Source organism: Salmo salar, chromosome ssa25, assembly GCF_905237065.1.
Source record: "Salmo salar chromosome ssa25, Ssal_v3.1, whole genome shotgun sequence".
Taxonomy (NCBI): domain Eukaryota; kingdom Metazoa; phylum Chordata; class Actinopteri; order Salmoniformes; family Salmonidae; genus Salmo; species Salmo salar.
This window is the reverse complement of record NC_059466.1, coordinates 12,682,563-12,703,854: the sequence shown is the minus strand read 5'-3', so window position 1 is coordinate 12,703,854 and position 21,292 is coordinate 12,682,563. Positions and strand designations below refer to the sequence as shown.

The 21,292-nt window shown below is 43.9% G+C and overlaps 1 protein-coding gene across 7 annotated transcripts in view; it reads right to left on the bottom strand.

Moving 5' to 3' along the window:
- The window catches only part of LOC106586176 (protein TANC1), a 279,123-nt gene that overhangs the window by 181,337 nt on the left and 76,494 nt on the right, over window positions 1-21,292 (bottom strand). For all 7 annotated transcript variants that reach the window (XM_014173125.2, XM_014173124.2, XM_014173128.2 and 4 more), the window contains one exon: window positions 3,731-3,940. In XM_014173125.2, coding sequence (XP_014028600.2) covers window positions 3,731-3,940 — 210 coding nt within the window. The remainder of the gene's footprint in view (window positions 1-3,730; window positions 3,941-21,292) is intronic.

Below are 21,292 nucleotides of genomic sequence, written 5' to 3'. Positions count from 1 at the left end.
AGCACAATCTGGTTTCACTTACAAACATCTCTCTCTCTCTGTCGCCCTCTCTGACACGGAGTCTGTAGAGGATAAGTCACTGGGTCATGACAGTTCCCTTTGTTAAACACTGCTAAACTACAGCAGAGTAAACACACCCACTCTCCCACGGTAAGCTTTCGCTATGGGTTTTCCCTGAAGGTATTTGACCAAAAGAACATATTCAAGATGGCAACCTGTTATTAGTGAGAGCTGGGATATTTCCTACAGTACTACTACGGTATGTGTTTATTAACTGTAGGTGAGAACTCTCCCCCTACAGTTTGTCACTTATCTGTGAGCGAGACAGTGGACTGCCCACCCTCAACCATCCCCCTTTACCTTATTTTCTGAACCATCTTAACTAATTCTCTCCTATTCTGCTATACCCATTTTGTACTTCTTTACCTTCAGAGTGTCTCCATAGACACTCTCTCTGGGTCCTGTTCCCCTTCACAAACCCTGTCCTCCCCCTCTCTCTCTCACTCTTCCCCTCTTTCCTGTCAATGTGCTTTTCATCAGAGCTGCCTTTGATGGGCTTAAAACAATCACGGCAAATATCAATACCGCCTGGAGGATGAAGAATAAAAGGTGTTTTTAAGTTGAGTGGTAGGTGAGTCAGAGGGGACTGTACAGTGCTTAGACAAACGTATAACACATTCAGATGTGGATTTCACATTGCTCGACTTGACTACGGTTTTCCTTGGCTTTAACAAATACAGCTACCGATTCTCGTTTTAGCACAATAAACTACAGAGTAAGCATATTTTGCAGTCGAAGGCCTCTTTTGAAAACGAAGTTCATTTGCATAACATATGCAGTTTGCTTTATAAACTCACAAGTCCAACGTTAGAATCGGAGAGCGCTGTGTGGAGAGAATTGTGGAAAAAGAGCATAGCAAATGAGGTTTGAGATGAAAAAATCTGTGGCAACCACAATCTCTCAAATGAAAACAGTCTGGATCAGAGGGTACTATTCCCAAGCTCTGTAGCTGAAATTAGAACAGGATACTCCCCATTAGAAACCTCATTCCAAACAGGCAAAAATATACCAAAATACAGTTCCAATTTCCAATACAGTTGGAGTGAGTAAAATGTACCTCATCCGTTGAGATTTCCACATTTCAATCTTCAAAATAAAGCTATGTTACTGATGAGAGAAGCATTTGTTGAGGTATAGAAAATATAGCCTTGCTCTGAAATTAGACCAGTGGCCTAGTTGGATCTATAGGCCAAAGGCCTACTTGCCAGCACATCTTATACTAAAGGCTGGATCAAAGCATAGAGCACTTAAAACAAAGAGTAGCACAGGAGGTTGGTGGCACCTTAATTGGGGAGGACAGGCTTGTGGTAATGGTTGGAATGGACTAAGTAGCAAATACATCAAACACATGACTTCCACATGACTTCCACGTGTTTGATGCCATTCCATTTCCTCTGTTCCACCCATTATTATGAGCCGTCCTCACCTCAGCAGCCTCCACTGAAGAGTAGATACCACACAGATGATTCCCAGATGTGTGCAAGGGACCAGAGTGACCGCTTAAAGGATTTCTATCCTCTTTGCTAAAGTCTTCACAATACAAAGACAGGTTGAAACAGGTCCAGATACAATGGCCCGGGGTGCTTTGAAGATGGCTGCACACACCAACAGCTGTTGGCAGTCATGTTCGCAACATGGGAGAGAGAGGGGAGCAGATAAAGAGGAGCAACAATTAGACACTGTGTATACATACTGTACACATGCCCCGCATTAAGAACCAATAGAGTGCCAACAGGCTACGTCGCTGTAAAGACCACCATCCTGACAGAAGCTGATCAAATAAAGTGGGAGGGATGGAGGGATGAAGAGGAGGGATACAGTGAAACAAACAAACAAACAAACCCTTTACTCTCCTCTACCCTGACTCAAACACAATGGAATCAAATGGAGATTGAATACAGTGCAAAAGCTGAATGAATTGACCAATACTGCTTTCAAATAGGATTTACAGTATTTTGTCCCCCCCAAAAATGAGCAATGTTTGTTTATATGACCTCCTTTCAAACAGGCCCATTTTTACCGTATTCTTGCCTGCATACTCCTTTTATACCTCCCATGCGCATGCCAGCATGTGTAAACGTGTGGAACCGCTGCTCATACTTTTTTTATCCACGTTTTACCTCCCTCACTCCACTCATTCCACTAGAAAATAATAGCAATACTATTTTCAAAAGAATGTGAGTCTCATGCTCAACATTTCACAACCTCAGCGGGCTTTTGGAATTGTCTATACCCTTGATTTAGGCTACATAATTGCACACTAAATATTTCTGATTAGCGATAGAGCAAACAAATAGATGAGCTATAGGCCTACCACCTCCACTTATTTGCCCAGTCAGGAAACAATTAACCAAATAGCCTATACAGAGGGAGATTCAGTGAAAGAAAATAACATTGATTGATTATCAGACAGGGGTAGGCCTATTGGCTACTAAGCGACTGAAGAGCAAAATAATCCACTTGTTAAACTACATAACATGCTGGCAACATGTTCTAATAGGCCTAAATGAGTCAACTAGACAAGATGATCATGAGCAGCACCCACCTCAACTTCACAAACATTTTCCAAGCCTAATTATAGCCTAACCAATATCCAAATGATGAATCAGTGGAAGAAGAAAAATCTGGCATTAGGCCTATTGATTTATGAAGACGAGTCCCTACGCTTGTCTCAAAGTACCAAAGACAACAGTGCTGAAATGATCATCTAGTTGACCACACACGGGTAGGTTATTGGTTCATATTTATTACAAGGATTGAATGACTTTCAGTAATCAACAATTTGATACATGCCTTCAATTGCATTAGCCTACTTTATTCCAATATTTTTGTCATTCTGTGATATTCCAACATCCAGTTGTGGTTAAGAAAACAGTGCATGCTTTGAGATGGGCTATGTAAAGAGATGGGTGAAGTCACATGTCTTGCAAAGTTTAGAACTGCCAGGAGGATGGTAACAGGGCGCTGCCTAGCAACCATCAAGAGTATAAGAGCCTAGTGCGTGCCAATGCTGCCTCAGCATTGCGGCTACGTTCCATACTAAGCCATAGGAAGAACTTTACCGAAATTATTACTAGGTCGTTTGGCGAAAAACAATTTTGGCTTTGATACCAGAAATACCTTTCAGATATAAAGAAAAGGCGGAATAAAGTTGGCGGTATGGTAAAGTTGGAGGAAAAACGTCTTAGTATGAAAGGAATACAAGTGCATGGACAATACTTTTCCCCCTGTCTTTCTAAGAAGGTATTTTTCAAGTATAACAACGGCAAGGCTGTATGACATGTTTTGAAGAAAAAAAACAAGCTGGAAGCTACAGAAATTCTGGTTGAAAGCTAAAAGGATTGTCAATCCTCAGGCGCTGTCAGATGTCCAGCATTGACACAATAACACCTGAAGGAAGACAGCAAACGTCACTTTCAGAAGACGTCCACTGAGACTGAACCAGTCCCAGCCTGGGATTACAAGAACAGAGAAACAGGAAATGCTCATAGCACTTCACGCCTGGACTTGTAAATGTAAGTGTAGTGGTGTAGCTACTGCAGTAATAGTATAGTGCTGTAAGCCTAGAAGTGAGGGGTAGGGTGGGGTGAGGATGAGTGTGGTGAGGAGGGGTGGAGTGAGGAGGAGTGATGGTGGGGTGAGGTTGGATGGACGCAGTGCAGTACAGTACCTGGGGATCTCTTGCTAGAGCGCGAGGGCATCATGTAGGACTGGCGAGGCAGCAAGGGTGAGGAGGGCAAAGACATGGACACGCCCTTGGCCAGGCTCAGTCTGAACACATCCTCTGGGGAGTAGGGGCGGTGGAGGCCTCCAGGCTGATGTGTCTGGGGGGCACCGCCGCCAGACAGGCACCTTTGCTGTGCAATGTGGAGCTCACCCGCTGAGAAGAGAAGATGGAGGACACTGTTTAGGACATTATTTACTAGGGCTGGGAATTGCCAGGGACCTCATGATACGATATTATCACGATACTTAGTTGCCGATACGATATGAATTGCGATTCTCACAATTCTATATGTATTGCGATTAAATACTGCGATTTTATTGCCATTTGATGTTCCAAACAAATTTCTCACTATATGTCTGCTGCAGAGAGACAAGAGAGAGCACGAGAAAATGAGTTTGGATCAGTCATGGAAATAAAAGTTCAGACTGATGTTGGCTCACTATTTTAAAAGAAGACGGAGAACAAGCTATAGGGTGACAACTACCGCAGTTGACTAGTGCTTGTTAATACCAAGTTATTTTTAACAAATCAATATTTGGAGTCAAAGTACTGATATAATATAGTCCAAAAATAATATTGCGATATGTAACTGTATTGATTTTTTGCCTCATCAATATTATTCACCAAACCTGATTATATAAGCTAAGCATACATTTTTGGAGAGAAAATTACAAATCAATACGTCAAACCATTCAAAATCTCCATGAGGAAAAAAACTGATTTGAGATCAGATATTACCAGACATGTGGACTCCTGAATGTCTAATGAAGTTGAAGGCATTCAGATAGCAGAACAAATCCCCCTCTTAGGGAGGCTTTCTGCTAATGCTGTGTTCTGCACGGTCAGCCACGGTTTGTGGAGAGATGCACCTAGCCACACTATGAAATCAAACAATTTCAGATGTCTTTCAGATACCAAGATAAGTGTTCTCAAATCGAGGTCCAGGGAGTGATCATGATCAGTGATAGACCAGGACTGAGTCAGACACACACATTAAGAGTGAATGGAGCCACATGCTATGTGGTTTAACCAGAGGTCATGGGCCCACAATGGTACGCCATGGGGCTCATGGTGTGGCAAGACACCCAGTTTGCAGCATAAATAAGAGTGGTGTCATTGACCATGGAGCTGAGATAACATGTGTGACTCATTGATCCAAAAACCTTTGGGTAAACTAACTGAACAAATATTAGCAAAATACTGTTTTGGCTCAGTACAATACTGAGAGCATTCTAGTAAATTCATTGTACAGCTAATGTGTGAGGAATGAATAATGATCCAGAAGTAATATCTTTAATTCAGTGGTTTGGGTTGGAGCAGCTTGAACTTGAGACGCTAAAGGCAAGAAAGCTGCAGTTATTGATTCAATAGGCTACTCCAAAACAGAGTACTATATCTACACTGTACTGAACTCTACAGAAGGGATCATCAACTAGATTCTGCCGCAGTCTGATTTTTTTATTGAGCGGATGGTCAGGGGGCTGGAACAAAATTACAAATAATTTGTAGACTGCAAATTGACAGCAAGATGCCCAAAAAGATATAATGTTTGACTAAAACGTAATAATTTCAAACCTTGCTTACATTTGTATACAATCACGTGTTTCTATTATGTATGGGAATACTTGGAAACAGATTTCTTAAAATAAAATCCCTTGGAGCTGATTCCCTGGTGTCTTTACTGTCTTTTTTAGTCTGTTACAGTCTTTTGTTAAACTTGGGGGGCCACATAAAACCACCCGTGGGTCGCCAGTTGGGTAACCCTGCTCTACAGACTCCAGCTAACAGCAGATAACCTAACCTGTGGGAAAGTGCCCTTTCAGGTCTCCTCTGGGTGCATTGGACTGATAAGCCATAACAGGAACCCAGTACCCTGTAGGCTAATATCCCAAAACATGGGAGGCAATGATAGGTTTGGAGTACAGTATGGAGCCCTCATGTACCCATGTACCCCCAATCTGTGGGAGAAAATAAGGGTAACTTTATCACGGATTATTAGCTCAACCAAGCATTCCTTCTTGAAAAAGAAAACATGACAACCTGTTCTGCAAGTACAGTGCCTTCAGAAAGTATTCAGACCCCTTGACTTTTTCCATATTTTGTTACGTTAAAGCCTTATTCTAAAATGGGTTAAATAAAAACAATTCCTCAGCAATCTACACACAATACCCCATAATGACAAAGGGAAACAGGTTGTTCAAAATTTTCACAAATGTATAAATATGTAAAACAGAAATATATTATTTACATAAGAATTCAGACTCTTTGCTATGTGACTCAAAATTGAGCTCAGGTGCATCCTGTTTCCATTGATCATCCTTGACATGCTTCTACAACTTCATTGGAGTCCACCTGTGGTAAATTCAATTGATTGGACTTGATTTAGAAAGGCACACACCTGTCTATATAAGGTCTCACAGTTGACAGTGCATGTCAGAGCAAAAACCAAGCCATGAGGTCAAAGGAATTCTCCGTAGAGCTCCGAGACAGGATTGTGTCGAGGCACAGATCTGGGGAAGGCTACCAAAAAATTCTGCAGCATTGAAGGTCCCCAAGAACACAGAGGCCTCCGTCATTCTTGAATGGAAGAAGACTCTTCCTAGAGACTCTTCCTAGAGCTGACCGCCTGGCCAAACTGAGCAATCAGGGAAGAAGGGCCTTGATCAGGGAGGTGAGTAAGAACCCTATGGCCACTCTGACAGAGCTCCAGAGTTCCTCTGTGGAGAAGGGAGAACCTTCTAGAAGGACAACCGTCTCTGCAGCACTGCATTAAATCAGGTCTTTATGGTAGAGTGGCCAAACGAAAGCCACTCCTCAGTAAAAGGCAATTGACAGCATGCTTGGAGTTTGCCAAAAGGCACCTAAACGACTCTCAGACCATGAGAAACTAGATTCTCTGGTCTGATCAAACCAAGATTGAACTCTTTTGCCTGAATGTCAAGCGTCACGTCTGGAGGAAACCTGGCACCATCCGTCAGGATCGAGGGAAAGTTGAACAGAGAAAAGTACAGAGAGATTCTTGATGAAAAACTGCTCCAGAGCGCTCAGGACCTCAGACTGGGGCGATGGTTCACCTTCCAATAGGACAACGACCCTAAGCACAATGCAGGAGTGGCTTTGGGACAAGTCTCTGAATTTCCTTGAGTGGCCCAGCCAGAGCCTGGACTTCAACTCGAACAAATATCTCTGGATAGACCTGAAAATAGCTGTGCAGTGTTGCTCCACATCCAACCTGACAGAGATTGAGAGGATCTGCAAAGAAGAATGGGAGAAACTCCCCAAATTCAGGTGTGCCAAGCTTGTAGCGTCATACCCAAGAAGACTCAAGGCTGTAATCGCTGCAAAAGTAAACAGTCTGAATACTTATGTAAATGTGCATATTCTTTTTTTTATTCATTTGCAAACATTCCTAAAAACCTGTTTTGGCTTCGTCATTATGGGGTATTGTTTGTAGATTGATAAGGGATAAAAAAAAAAATCAATTTTAGAATAAGGCTGTAACGTAAGAAAATGTGGGAAAAGTCAAGGGGTCTGAATACTTTCCAAATGGCCTCAGCTATAGCTTGGAGTTTTCCCCATCATGTAGGCTATACACTCTTCCTGTGTTAGACCCAGTGAGCACTAAATCATATTGTTTATATGAAATCTTAATCAAAAATAGGCTTACATTTTTATAAATTTTTTCCTCTGAAGACATGATCATGTCTAAAATCAGATTACAATTAATTCAAAAAAATTTTTTTTTATCCCAAACAGTTCCTTGGAGTTCTGGCTAGGGACGACCTAGCGGACTGAACTCCACTCCATGGTGAAGGAAGTTTATGATGAACTTCACCAACGGCGTGGAGCCGAGACCAGGCTTTGTGGAATCGAGCTCCGACTTCAAAAAATTTAAATTATGAAATGCCCACCGAATATTTGCCTTTCTTTGTTTGCTGAATCCATACTTTCTCAGTAAACTTTAATCAAATACTAACACTGACTGTTAGCTCATTGCCGTTGCTCTAAGATGGAAAATTACCTCAAATGCGCACGTTTCCATTTAATCTCAACAAGGAAACAGTCGGTGGTGGTATTGTTTAACATTTATTGAAAAAGTAATGATTTCAGCAAACAAAGAAAGGCACGCAACTACCGACGACAAACATGGGTACAAGGTGGGCATTTCATAATCATACTTTTATAGTATTGACCTTGGGCGAATCGATGTACTGAGCTAGATTCCACAAAGCCTGGTCTCAGCTCCACACCGTTGGTGAAGTTCATCAGAAACTTCCTTCACCATGGAGTGGAGTGTAGTCCACTAGGAATGACCTTGCTCAAGACCATTAATGATTCCGCCTAGCTGCTAGACCAGTTCTAAATTGAAAATTTAGAGCCTTTACTGAAAGCCAACTTCGAATGGAAAGACCATTCTCAATAAGTAATATCTTCTGTTGAATAGAAATGCTGCCCTCTCAAGCTCTCATCTAACCAACCACACATTAAAATGTCTGAATGATCAACCTCTAATAGTGCTGCTGCTCATGCGTCAACAGAAAGAGCAGGCTGGATCATAATCATAGATGTGGGGAGCCACATGCCCTTTAGGCTTGGCTATGTTCTAAGGACCATGTCAGCCTCTTGTTTGGGACCCTTTTCCCAGATAATCCATGGGCTTTGTCACAAATGGCACCCTATTCCCTACACAGTACACTACTTTTAATCAGAGTCTTTTGGTCCCTAGTCAAAAGCAGTGCTCCATATATGGAATAGGCTGCCATTTGGGACGAAGTCCATGACGCCAGTCTGGACCATGAGGATGAACCAATGGGAGAGGATCAGGGCGCTAGTGGTCTGCTGCTATTAGCTAGCCAGGACTTTGCTCAGTTCCCAGGGGAAATGAATGTTGGCTGCTGGGAATAATCAGCAACATGGCACTGTGTTCTCCCTGGAGTCTCGCAACGGGAGACACAAAGCTGTCTTGTTTAAAGGGCTATTAAATAAAGAAGAATGCCAGAAACAGAATCTGACCCCAGTGCAATGACACCTCCGTATGTTTCCAGACGCTTGTGAAGTGTTCGACCATGCAGCTGAGCCCTGTGGTCCCCATGACCTGGTCAAAGGCCTACTGACCATAGATCACCATCCATATTCAACAGATTCAACACACAGATCTGTGAATGGGCTACTACTGAACAGCTAACAAACATGACGCATTTGTACAGAATCAATGATCTGCTAGGCTAATTTTCAGATTTGTATTTCATTAGGTACTGAACCTGACAACATGTCAATGCATAAGAGCCAAAAACACAGAGCCACTGTCAGTAGCTATTGAGCTTGTTTAAACAGCCCCAACGGAACACTGACATGAATAGAACAGGTTGCTCCAAGCACACATGAAAAGGGGGCCCAATCCTAGACTAAAGACACCTTAAAGACACTCAGGGACTCATCCCGACCCATTCCGCCACCCCAGAGACAGGGGAAACAGTACTCCAAGACAGAGAATTCCACAGTATTCTTTGGTACAGTAGATACTGATTCTTTCTGTCTCCAATTCCAGGATTTGCCCTTACCAGCTGATCTAAGTCTATATCTTCACTACCACTAGACTAAACTATTAATGAAACAATATCTGTTACTTTAATTAGGCAAAATGCCAAAACCGCTTCTATGAAGACAATGTGAGTTGTGAATAGACAGGAAAGGATTTTGTTAAGACCATTAAATCATTGAGATGGGCACAACCACAGGCCAAGCAATCAGAGGTCAAGCAGTTGAAGCAGGACCTCATCCGTTGCTATGCTAGATGTGTGCAGTAACTAATGATCACACAGTTTCACCACCATGTCAGGGTGTTATACGACAGGGAGAAGGGCAGATAGAGAGAGACAGAGAACCCCTCCATTCATGAAGAACCCAGAACTGCTAAGAGTTACTAGGGCAATTAACACAAACCACTACTAGCGTATTACAATAGCACTTTTGAGAAGTAGCCATCAAAGAGGAGAGATGTCATTTCACTAGGGGGCTCTGAGAGGGAGGGAGACCCCTTCTATCACTGTGCTCCAGTTATGCAGGGGTGCCAATAGTGACTTCAGTTCGCCCTGTGTGCCAGTAAATGATGTAAGCCCAAATTCCTAAAACTCTCAGTACGAGAGTCTATTCGCACATTTCAAGAACAGTCCCTTTTTTCACTAGTAACACATCTTTTTCGCTAGTAAAACTAAATACCAATCCTTGACTGAATGGCAGATCATAAAACCCCCTTTGTAGCGCTCATTGGTGCAGCAATGCTAGACAGTGGGCATTACATCTCAGGCATATTGTATGCTAAAGACATTATGACAAAGTTGTAATTAGGGCTGATAGTTTTGAAAACAAGAGGCGCCACATAAAAGCTGGCCTTGAATAAGTTGCTGGCTGGACGGCCTGTTGGCTTTGTGTCATGGTGGCTGCACTGCCATCTGACCCAGAGCTAAAACTCAGAGGGAAACAGTAACGTAAACTCACCATGGGCTATTTCAGTTGCTTTTCCTCAAGTCCTGGCCCAGACGATGCCTGCAATTTCAGTCCCTGCTGTGGTTCAAGGAAATCAACCCTTTCTAATTATAAAGCCCTGCACCAAGATGATGTAAAAATGATTACAGTCCCTTTCATGCCCATTTCTCCGTCATCAAAGAGGAGGACCAAGGCCAATGAGGACATGCCCTCCCCATAAAAAGCCTGATAATAATTTAAGCCATTGATTAAAAATGGAAGTGGAAATCAATTACTTGACCGGGAATGCAATTCAGAACCGCCTGTAGAAATAGACTAGAAGTAAAAGATGCTAATAAGCCAACCAAATCTAACTTTAAACATTCCCAACATATACTGCCCTAATTTTTGTAAGAAAAGTGGATATAAAATGAAAGATTAATCTCTCATGTGAAGTTTTATGACTTTACTTACCACATGTTTTAATAAGACTAAAAAAATATTTGATCAAATATGTGAAAAGTCCAGACTGAGCTTAATGGGTACCGAGTGTAGCGTTTAAGCCTATGGGTTTTTGTAACAAGTCAACCTCTTAAATAATACATTTTTATTAATTTCCAAATGTTCAAAACGTACAAACTGACATTTATGTAAAATTACACCGAACAAAAATATAAAAGCAACATGCAACAATTTGCAAAGATTTTACTAAGTTATAGATAATTTAAGGAAATCAGTAAATTTAAATAAAATCATTATTTTTTATTTATTTAACTAGGCAAGTCAGTGAAGAAATTCTTATTTACAATGATGGTCTACATCGGCCAAACCCTGACGACGCTGGGCCAATTGTGCGCCGCCCTATGGGATTCCCAATCACGGCCGGCTGTGACACAGCACTCGGGAGCCCATTAAGCCCTAATCTATGGATTTCACAAGACTGGGAATACAGATATGCATCTGTTAGTCACAGATACCTTAAAACAAAGGTAGGAGCGTGGATCAGAAAACCAGTCGGTATCTGGTGTGACCACCATTTGCCTTATGCAGATCGACACATCTCCTTCGCATAGAGTTGATCAGGCTGTTGATGTGGGATGTTGTTCCACTCCTCTTCAATGGCTGTGCGAAGTTCCAGGATATTGGCTGGAGCTGGAACACGCTGTTGTACACGTCGATCCAGAGTATCCCAAACATGCTCAGTGGGTGAGTATGCAGGCCATGGAAGAACTGGGACATTTTCAGCTTCCAGGAATTGTGTACAGATCCTTGCGACATTGGGCTGTGCATTATCATGTTGAAACATGAGGTGATGGCAGTGGATGAATGGCATGACAACGGGCCTCAGGATCTTGTCACGGTATCTCTGTGGATTAAAATTGCCATCGATAAAATGCAACCATGTTCGTTGTCTGTAGCTTACTCCTGCCCATACCATAACCCCATCGTCACCATGGGGCACGCTGTTCACAACGTTGACTTCCGCAATACTTTCACCCACACAACGCCACACACGCCGTCTGCCATCTGCCCGGTACAGTTGAAACTGGGATTAATCTGTGAAGATCACAATTCTCCAGCATGCCAGTGGCCATTGAAGGTGAGGATTTGATGACGCTGAACTGCAGTCAGGTCACGACCCTGGTGAGGACGACAAGCACGCAGATGAGCTTCCCTGAGACGGTTTCTGACAGTTTGTGCAGAAATTATTTGGTCAGCTGTCCGGGTGGCTGGTCTCAGACGATCCCAAACGTGAAGAAGTCGGAGGTGGAGGTCCTGGGCTGGCGTGGTTACACGTGGCCTGAGGTTGTGAGGCCGGTTGGACGTACTGCCAAATTCTCTAAAACGACATTGGAGGCATGCCAAGGTTGTAGCGTCACACTCAAGAAGACTTGAGGCTGTAATTGCTGCCAAAGGTGCTTCAACAAAGTACTGAGTAAAGGGTCTGAATACTTATGTAAATGCAATATTTCATCATTTTTTTATTTTCATAAATTTGCAAACATTTCTAAAAACCTGTTTTTGCTTTGTCATTTTGAGGTATCGTGTGTAGATTGATGGGGGGGGACTATTTAATCCATTTAAGAATAAGGCTGTAACGTAACAAAATGTGGAGAAAGTAAAGGGGTCTGAATACTTTCTGAATGCACTGTATGTATAACAATGCAAGGTTCATTTAACAGTAAAATAAGACAAACTGCATTTAAAAATGTAAGCTATGAATGCATGAAATCTTTGTAGTTCACCAAATTATGTGACTTACATTCAGGCATGACTGCTAGTAGGAAAAACCCATCATTTCAATAGTAACGAATGCTCATGAAATATGCTATCCTTTGCATATATCAGCACATTAACATCTTCATTTTAGATAAAGTATGATCACTTATCTGAGAAGGTACAAAAAATATCTGGTAGCCTCAACACAAACGTTTTTTTGCAGCTTTGAAATTGGCCAATAGTGGGAACTTACACATAATTGTCAATAACAAAAGATTATGGATATAACAATCAGATGAATTAGTTGAATTTATTTTTTATTTTTATTTGAATCCATGGGTATATGGGCTTAATAGGTACACTTAGCCTAATGCATTTGAAAGGGATATTAAAATAAGAGTTAAAATATATTACTCTAACTGTCAAGAGACTATAAGGGCCTTTTATTGCATCTGAACTTGCTCAAATATGATCAACTTAACTTCATAGTCTGCGTGATAGAATTGATTTCATTTTGATAGTGCAAGCAAATGGTTGTTTCGTGCAGGGTAGGCTAGTCTATATTCATATTCAGAGATTTGTCCCGAAGCCACTCATGCATTGTCTTGGCTGTGTGCTTAGGGTTGGGGTGAACCTTCACCCCAGTCTGAGGTCCTGAGAGCTCTGGAGCAGGTTTTCATCAAGGATTTCTCTGTACTTTGCTCCATTCATATTTCCCTCGATCCTGACCAATCTCCCCGTCCATGCCGCTGAAAAACCTCCCCACAGCATGATGCTGCCACCACCATGCTTCACCGTAGGGATGGTCCCAGGTTTCCTCCAGATGTGACGTTTGGCATTCAGGCCAAAGAGATCAATCTTGGTTTCATCAGACCAGAGACTTGTCTGAGCGTCCTTTAGATGCCTTTTGGCAACCTCTAAGCGGGCTGTCATGTGCCTTTTACTGAGGAGTGGCTTCCGTCTGCCCACTCTACCATAAAGGCCTCATTGGTGGAGTGCTGCAGAGATTGTTGTCCTTCGGGAAAGTCTGTGCCTCCTTCCCCAGATCTGTGCCTCGACACAATCCTGTCTCTGAGCTCTACGGACAATTCCTTCGACCTCATGGCTTAGTTTGTGCTCTGACATGCACTGTCAACTGTGGGACCTTATATAGACAGGTGTGTGCCTTTCCAAATCATGTCCAATCAATTGAATTTACCACAGGTGGACTCCAATCAAGTTGTAGAAACATGTCAAGGATGATCAAGGGAAACAGGATGCACCTGAGCTCAATTTCGAGTCACATAGCAAAGGGTCTGAATTCTTATGTAAATAAGGTATTACTGTTTTACATGGGGAATTCTCCAGCTAGAATGCGTAACAACTAGGCTTCCCTGAGTACTTCCGAGACCAGGGTGACAGTCTCACAAAAGCTGACATGGTTAACACACAGGCAGCCCACTGAGCTAGAGGGCGATAAAGCCAGACAGAGGGAAAGAGAAAATGAAGTGGAGGACGGGGGTAGTTAGTATACATCAATTTGTATATGATAAAAAAAGCAATGAGTTTTAACTAAGTACTGTAGGCTAAATTAGTCTTGTTTATCTGTAACTAAGCCCAGTATGGCTGCCTGTCTGGGAGTGACTTCCATATATCAGTAACAGCAACCTCTCCTGTCTAGACTCATCTCTAGGGGAAATCCTGCAGCCAATCTGGGATTCCTGGAGGGAAATCTCCACCCCCCCCCCAAGACCCCTTTGGCCAGCCAGATGCAGTCATGGCAACAGTCAAAATATCAAGTAAACTGGAAAAATACCCAATTCAGAGAGGACAGATTTATGTTAGTATCCATTAAAATAATACAATTCCACACATTACACACGCTTCAGAATATGCTGGCTACCTGGATAGTGCATACACATTCCTCAAAAACAAATTTCACCTGTGTGATAACATCAATACGTCACATAGAGGAATCAATCTCCACATTGCAGCATAATTTCTGTCTGTGGGATTAGAGAGGATGGAGAGAATACGCAATCACAGTTTATCTCTCCAGTCTCAGAGGGCTTCTACTTTCAAGCTCATTACACGTTCTTGTTTATGAAAAATGCCCAAATTGTCTTTGCACACAAAGCATCCTTCAGACTAAAATCCACTGACAATATTTTCTCAATGTTCAGTTATCTGAATATCATTAGTCTGTCAAAGACTAAACCCACTGGCAGTGTTCAGAAACATCTGTGTTGGATTTAATTAATTGAGTCATCTATGTTGGGGAGAGACACTAATGCTGATAGTCTTTTAGTTGCGACATCTCACCGAAACCCTGCACTCTCATCCCAAAGAGTTACTAATGTGAACACATGAGCTGGTTAAAGCAGAGCCGAAGCCGTGCTGCAGGCAATTGGCAGGCAGGTTACAGAATCATCCCGCAGTAAAACCTCTGATGCTCTGCAGTGGCCTGTGCACTGGAATGTCTTCACCAGCCTCCCCTGGGATACAGAAACAGAGGGAGGGGGTGGAGGCGGTGGGCAGCCAGCGACCATGACAGTTCTCATTCCTCTTCATAAATGGTCAATTTAAGCAGATATGGGAAACATATCTGTGCCAGACAATGTCTTTACCACATGGTTTATTTTAAGCTGGTGTCAAGCAGAGGCAAGAAAGGGCATTGGAAGCAAAGGGAAAAGACACAATGTGCCAACTGATACTGCATAAAGCAGACAGAGCCCAGGGAAGGTTTTAATTTAAACATCATGATCTCTGTAGGAGATGATATGAATACCAATGAGGTGCCAAGCAACACAATGTGAGCTCTCCCACAGAGCAGCACAGGTGTGCCGTAAAAACCAGTCCGTTGATCTCAAAAACATACATAACAGTCGCACATGTATCATAAGGACTTAACAAGTCTGTTAGGACCCAGAAAGGGGAACTGGCGGTGGGGAGATGTGAGGATATGTGTTGCTCACTACATTTATTGCACTCAAGGTCACCATCCAGAACACCGTTCCAGTGTTTTATGAAACTACGGGAGAGAATGACCTTATTCCCATCACTCAGAAGTGAAGAAACAGATCCTCCACAAAGAATGTCCCTGTCCAACCTGAGGACATAATCTCATCACAGCATATATTTTGATACCTATCTTACCAAGTGCAAAAGGGGTTAAAGACAAGCATATTTGGGCGTAATGATCATTTGTGGGGTCACAAATACATGTTACAAAGGCATTGACAGCAGTGCGATTAGAGAGAAGAATAGAAAGAGAAGAACATCCTGACAGCTCTTTTTCAACAACGTACTGAGATAGCCTACAAACACCTTCTGCATTCAGCTGGTGGGTGGTGAGCTTTATGAAGTGCAATCAAGAGGGCACAGCCTTCACAATAAAAGCATCGGCATTAAAAACTACTTTCATTGATCCACAAAAAAGCCAAGTGGTCTTGTCTGATCCAAGTTTTTGGAATACATTTTCACAGATTTACTGATGACAGGCCCAGTTTGAGTTGAGAGAAAGGGGGTTATTGATATTCATACTGGCAGGATTGTGAGTGTGATTACCAGTCTGAATGGCTCTCTACAGGCCTCTTGATCCCCATGGTCTGGAGAAGTGGGACACCCAGCTACGCTCCCACGCTTTGGGGAAAAACCCCCCTCACCTCCCCATTCATACACAGCAAATCCTCATTTGGCCACATTGATTGGTGACAGTAAAGTCAGCTGATTCCTGCTGCTGCATGTCTGCTTGAAAACTCTTCAGTGAGGCATGGAGACAGTCACCTGACCAAAAAAGCAGTCACACTTCAATTGCTCTAGTGCAGTAGTCACCACCCTTTTCTGAGACAAGATCACTTTCCGAGTCAAAATGCAAGTGGAGATCAACCACTCAGATCTTTTTTTTTTACGTGACTTAAAAAATGTAAGCCTATGCAACATTAACCTATGAAAAACAGTACTGTAGCAATGAGGTTTGTGCAGTAGGCTATAGGGCCAATTCATCATTTATCATTGCATATTGGCTTTGCTTGAATTGCCCTGCCGATGCATTGTTGTTCGGACCAACATTTGAGGTAGGCTATATGATCACACCGGTAATAGATCAGCTGTTGTATTAGTTGTGAGGCACAGCTGAGTGAGAATACATTTAAATAATTAGCTTTTTATTTATATTTTACTGGGCTGATGGTGCCCGCATCTGATGGTCAGTCTCAGAGAAGGGAGAGAGCAGTGAGACTGAAGGTCCGCCTCTCAACATCCCTCCGCTCTCCCTTTCCTCCACTGACACTGACCAAAAAGGGACACCGTCTTCCAGCTAATGGTGAAACTTGAGTCGCATTTCTCCCACCCGCACAAATTCATGTTATTACTCCTATGACCAGAGAATGTGAAATATTCCTCGATATTAAAAAAGACCTAAACCGCTAACAATTACAACGCAAGCTTATCAATAAAATTTCTTATTTTTCATTCATCATGTAGTAGCATGAGTGGAAATAGGAACTACGCACATTTTATGGCTCATAAAACTGTTGAATAAAAAGTGTTGAGAGGCCTGAGCAAAAACATAAACATGAACTCACTCAAAAACAGCAGCTCTCTTCTGTATTCACAGACAGTCTTTCTCTAGTCATGGTTTTAAAAGTATTGAAAGCTTACGCCTGCTACGTTACTGCAGACATGGGAATCTGAGCCATCCAATTGGCCAATCGTAGGCCTATAGTGCACTTGATTTGCTCTCTGGGCCCGCCGGGAAGGCAGAGTTTGTACCTTCAGACATATGAAATGGTTAAAAATGGGAACACTTCGCCTAGCTGGCACACCGTGCAGCTAAATGGGGTGCACCTATCGCCAACAGCACGAGACGCATAAAAAAAAATAGGAACGCAAGGCTTTGTGGTTGTTATTTTTATTTTTTTATCGTGATTGACTGGTTGGTGACCACTGCTCTAGTGTCTAGTACACAGTGGAGAGGAAAATCCAAGAAAACCCTTTACAACTCTATTGCTTGCTTTATATGATTCACACGATGTGGCTAACTATAATGTATGGCTGTCCTCTACTTACCCCCGTATGTAGGCTATCCCTCGGTACTGAGACAGTTTGTATGGCTGGCACTACCAGAAGAGAGAGGAATGACGGATGACACTGAAGAGTTTTTCTTACAGTGGTCAATCATGTGGTGACTCTGAAAATATCTTTTAGGGTTATGATGCCTAGGGAGCTGAATAACCCAGGTTCACAATACAACTCAACCCCCTGAAGAGTGGACAAGAGAAAGGGGGCCTGGCTGTATGGGTCTTTCCGCCTACACTCTGTTCTGTTGGCCCTACCAACCTTGGACTTCTAAAGGTGAACATGGGCGGCGTCCCATGTCTCCTCCGCGCGCCAGAACCAGTCGTCCACCGCAGGAGCTTCGGTCTGACTCTGATGCCAAGGAGCCAGAACCGGCTGGTAGCCCAGTACGCACCGGAAGAGGGAGAGGTTAGTGGAGGAGTGGCGAAGCAAGTTCTGGGCCATCTCTGCCCAGGGCACGAACGCCGCCCTCTCCCCTGGCCGGTCTTGGCAGTAAGACCTCAGAAACCTACCCACATCCTGGTTAACCTGTTAGGGCTAGGGGGCAGTATTGACACGGCTGGATAAAAAACGTACCCGATTTAATCTGGTTACTACTCCTGCCCAGAAACTAGAATATGCATATAATTATTAGCTTTGGATAGAAAACACTCCAAAGTTTCTAAAACTGTTTGAATGGTGTCTGTGAGTATAACAGAACTCATTTGGCAGGCCAAAACCTGAGAAGATTCCATGCAGGAAGTGCCCTGTCTGACAATTTCTTGCCCTTCTTGATTATCTCTATCCATTACAGAGGATCTCTGCTGTTACGTGACACTTCCTACGGCTCCCATGGGCTCTCAGAAGGCGGCAAAAAGCTGAATCGTGGCTTTGCAGGCTCTGGCTGAAAAAAGTAGCGCGTTTGGGTAGTGGCTGGTTACAGTACTGTGAGACTCAGGCGCGTGCCCGAGTCGACCTCATGCTTTGTTTTCTTTCGTCTGTTTACCTAAACGCAGATTCCCGGTCGGAATATCGCTTTTTTACGAGAAAAATGGCATAAAAATGGATTTTAAACAGCGGTTGACATGCTTCGAAGTACGGTAATGGAATATTTAGAATTTTTTTTGTCACGAAATGCGCCATGCTCGTGACCCTTATTTACACTTAGGATAGTGTCTTGAACGCACGAACAAAACGCCGCTATTTGGATATAACGATGGATTATTTTGGACCAAACCAACATTTGTTATTGAAGTAGCAGTCCTGGGAGTGCATTCTGACGAAGAACACCAAAGGTAATCAAACTTTTGTAATAGTAAATCGGAGTTTGGTCAGGGCTAAACTTGGTGGGTGTCTAAATAGCTAGCCGTGATGGCTGGGCTATGTACTCAGAATATTGCAAAATGTGCTTTCACCGAAAAGCTATTTTAAAATCGGACACCTCGATTGCACAAAGGAGTTCTGTATCTATAATTCTTAAAATAATTGTTATGTTTTTTGTGAACGTTTATCGTGAGTAATTTAGTAAATTCACCGGAGGTTTGCGGGGGGTATGCTAGTTCTAAACGTCACATACTAATGTAAAAAGCTGGTTTATGATATAAATATGAACTTGATTGAACAAAACATGCATGTATTTTATAACATAATGTCCTAGGTGTGTCATCTGATGAAGATCATCAAAGGTTAGTGCTGCATTTAGCTGTCTTCTGGGTTTTTGTGACATTATATGCTAGCTTGAAAAATGGGTGTCTGATTATTTCTGGCTGGGTACTCTGCTGACATAATCTAATGTTTTGCTTTCGTTGTAAAGCCTTTTTGAAATCGGACAGTGTGGTTAGATTAACGAGAGTTGTCTTTAAAATGGTGTAAAATAGTAATATGTTTGAGAAATTGAAGTAATAGCATTTCTAAGGTATTTGAAAATCGCGCCACGGGATTACACTGGCTGTTGCATAGGTGGGACGATTTCGTCCCACCTAGCCCAGAGAGGGTAACTCTCTCCACCTGCCCGTTACTCTCAGGGTGAAAACCCGAGGTAAGGCTGATCTAGACCCCCAGACGTTCCATGAACGCCCTCCAGACCCTCGAAGTGAACTGGGGACCCCGATCAGACACTATATCCTCAAGCACCCCGTAGTTCCGGAAGACGTGCGTAAACTAGGGCCGTAGGAAGACGTGGGCAGAGGAAGGAGACGGCAGGACTTAGAGAAATGATCCACAACAACCAGGATCGTGGTGTTTCCCTGTGATGGGGGGAAATCGCCAGAGTGCCCTGCCTGCTGCCTCGACCACCAGAGGAACCAACCCGGCACCGACCGGCAGTGTGACCTCTGCGGCCACAGATGGTGCACGAGACGGAACCTCCTCCGGTCTCCCTGAGCACAGCACCTCCCAGCTCCATGGGCATCGGAGCGGTGGTGCTGGGGGATGGAACCGACAGACCCCGCTCTGGACGTCCGCGAATAGCCAGCAGGTTATCCAGCCGAATGGACAGGTCCACCAGCTGGTCGAAGGTGAGGGTGGTGTCCCTGCAGGCCAACTCCCGACGGACGTCCTCACGCAAACTGCAGCGATAGTGGTCGATCAGGGCCCTGTCATTCCATCCCGCGCCGGCGGCCAGGGATTGAAAGTCCATCGCGAACTCCTGGGCGCTCCTCATCCCCTGCCTCAGATGGAAGAGACGTTCACCTGCCGCTCTACCCTCGGGTGGTTGGTCGAAGACTGCCCGGAAGCGGCGGGGGAAATCCTTGAAATGGTCCAGCGCCGCATCTCCTTCTCCCCACACGGCCTTGGTCCACTCCAGGGCTTTCCCCGAGAGGCACGAGACGAGGGCGGACACCTTCTCACGGCCCGAAGGAGCCGGGTGGACGGTTGCCAGGTAGAGATCCAGCTGCAACAGGAAACCCTGGCAGCGTGCAGCCGTCCCATCGTACTCCCGGGGAAGGGCGAGACGAATCCCACTGGGACTGGGTGCAGGAGGGGCGAGTAATGGAGACCCTGGTTGTGCTGGTGGAGGCGCTGGAGGAACTCCCTGTCTCTCCCAGCGGTCCATGGTTTGGACGACGCGGTCCATGGCAGCGCCGAGATGGTGGAGCATCGCCGCGCGCTCCTCAACCCCTATACCAGGGGCACCTGCTCCTGCTGACACCCTATTCCGGTGTGGAATTCTGTCACCAGTGCGTAACTGGCTGCAGGGAAGTCAGGCGCAGGAGAGCAGAAATGGGTAACAACTGGAGCACTTTAATAATGCACAAACAAGCTGCACCCAGAACAAACAAAATACGGGTAAAATAACATCGCAAAACCAGTCATAAGTGCACATACACTTAACAACAAACAATTCCACACACAGACATGGGGGGAACAGAGGGTTATATACACGTCAAATAATGAGGGAATTGAAACCAGGTGTGTAGGAAAACAAGACAAAACAAATGGAAAATTAAAGGTGGATCGGCGATGGCTAGAAGACCGGTGACGTCGACCGCTGAACACCGCTCGAACAAGGAGAGGAACCGACTTCGGCGGAAGTCGTGACAAAAGCTCCTCTGAAGGTTCACGTTTTTCAGAGCGGCAGTTTCCTGTTTCTTCCACCGTATTCACAAACCAGCTCTGGGGTTTGAATGAATGCATTTTCCATGCAGGGAGCTTCGCAGTGTGTGTGCGGCCGTGTAGAGCAGAGGTTAACGACAGATTGTGATTGCCATTAACACAGGTCATTAGGCAGTCCTTCTTGTGGGGCAGGTGAGGTCATGATAATATCACTGACCACTAGACAAT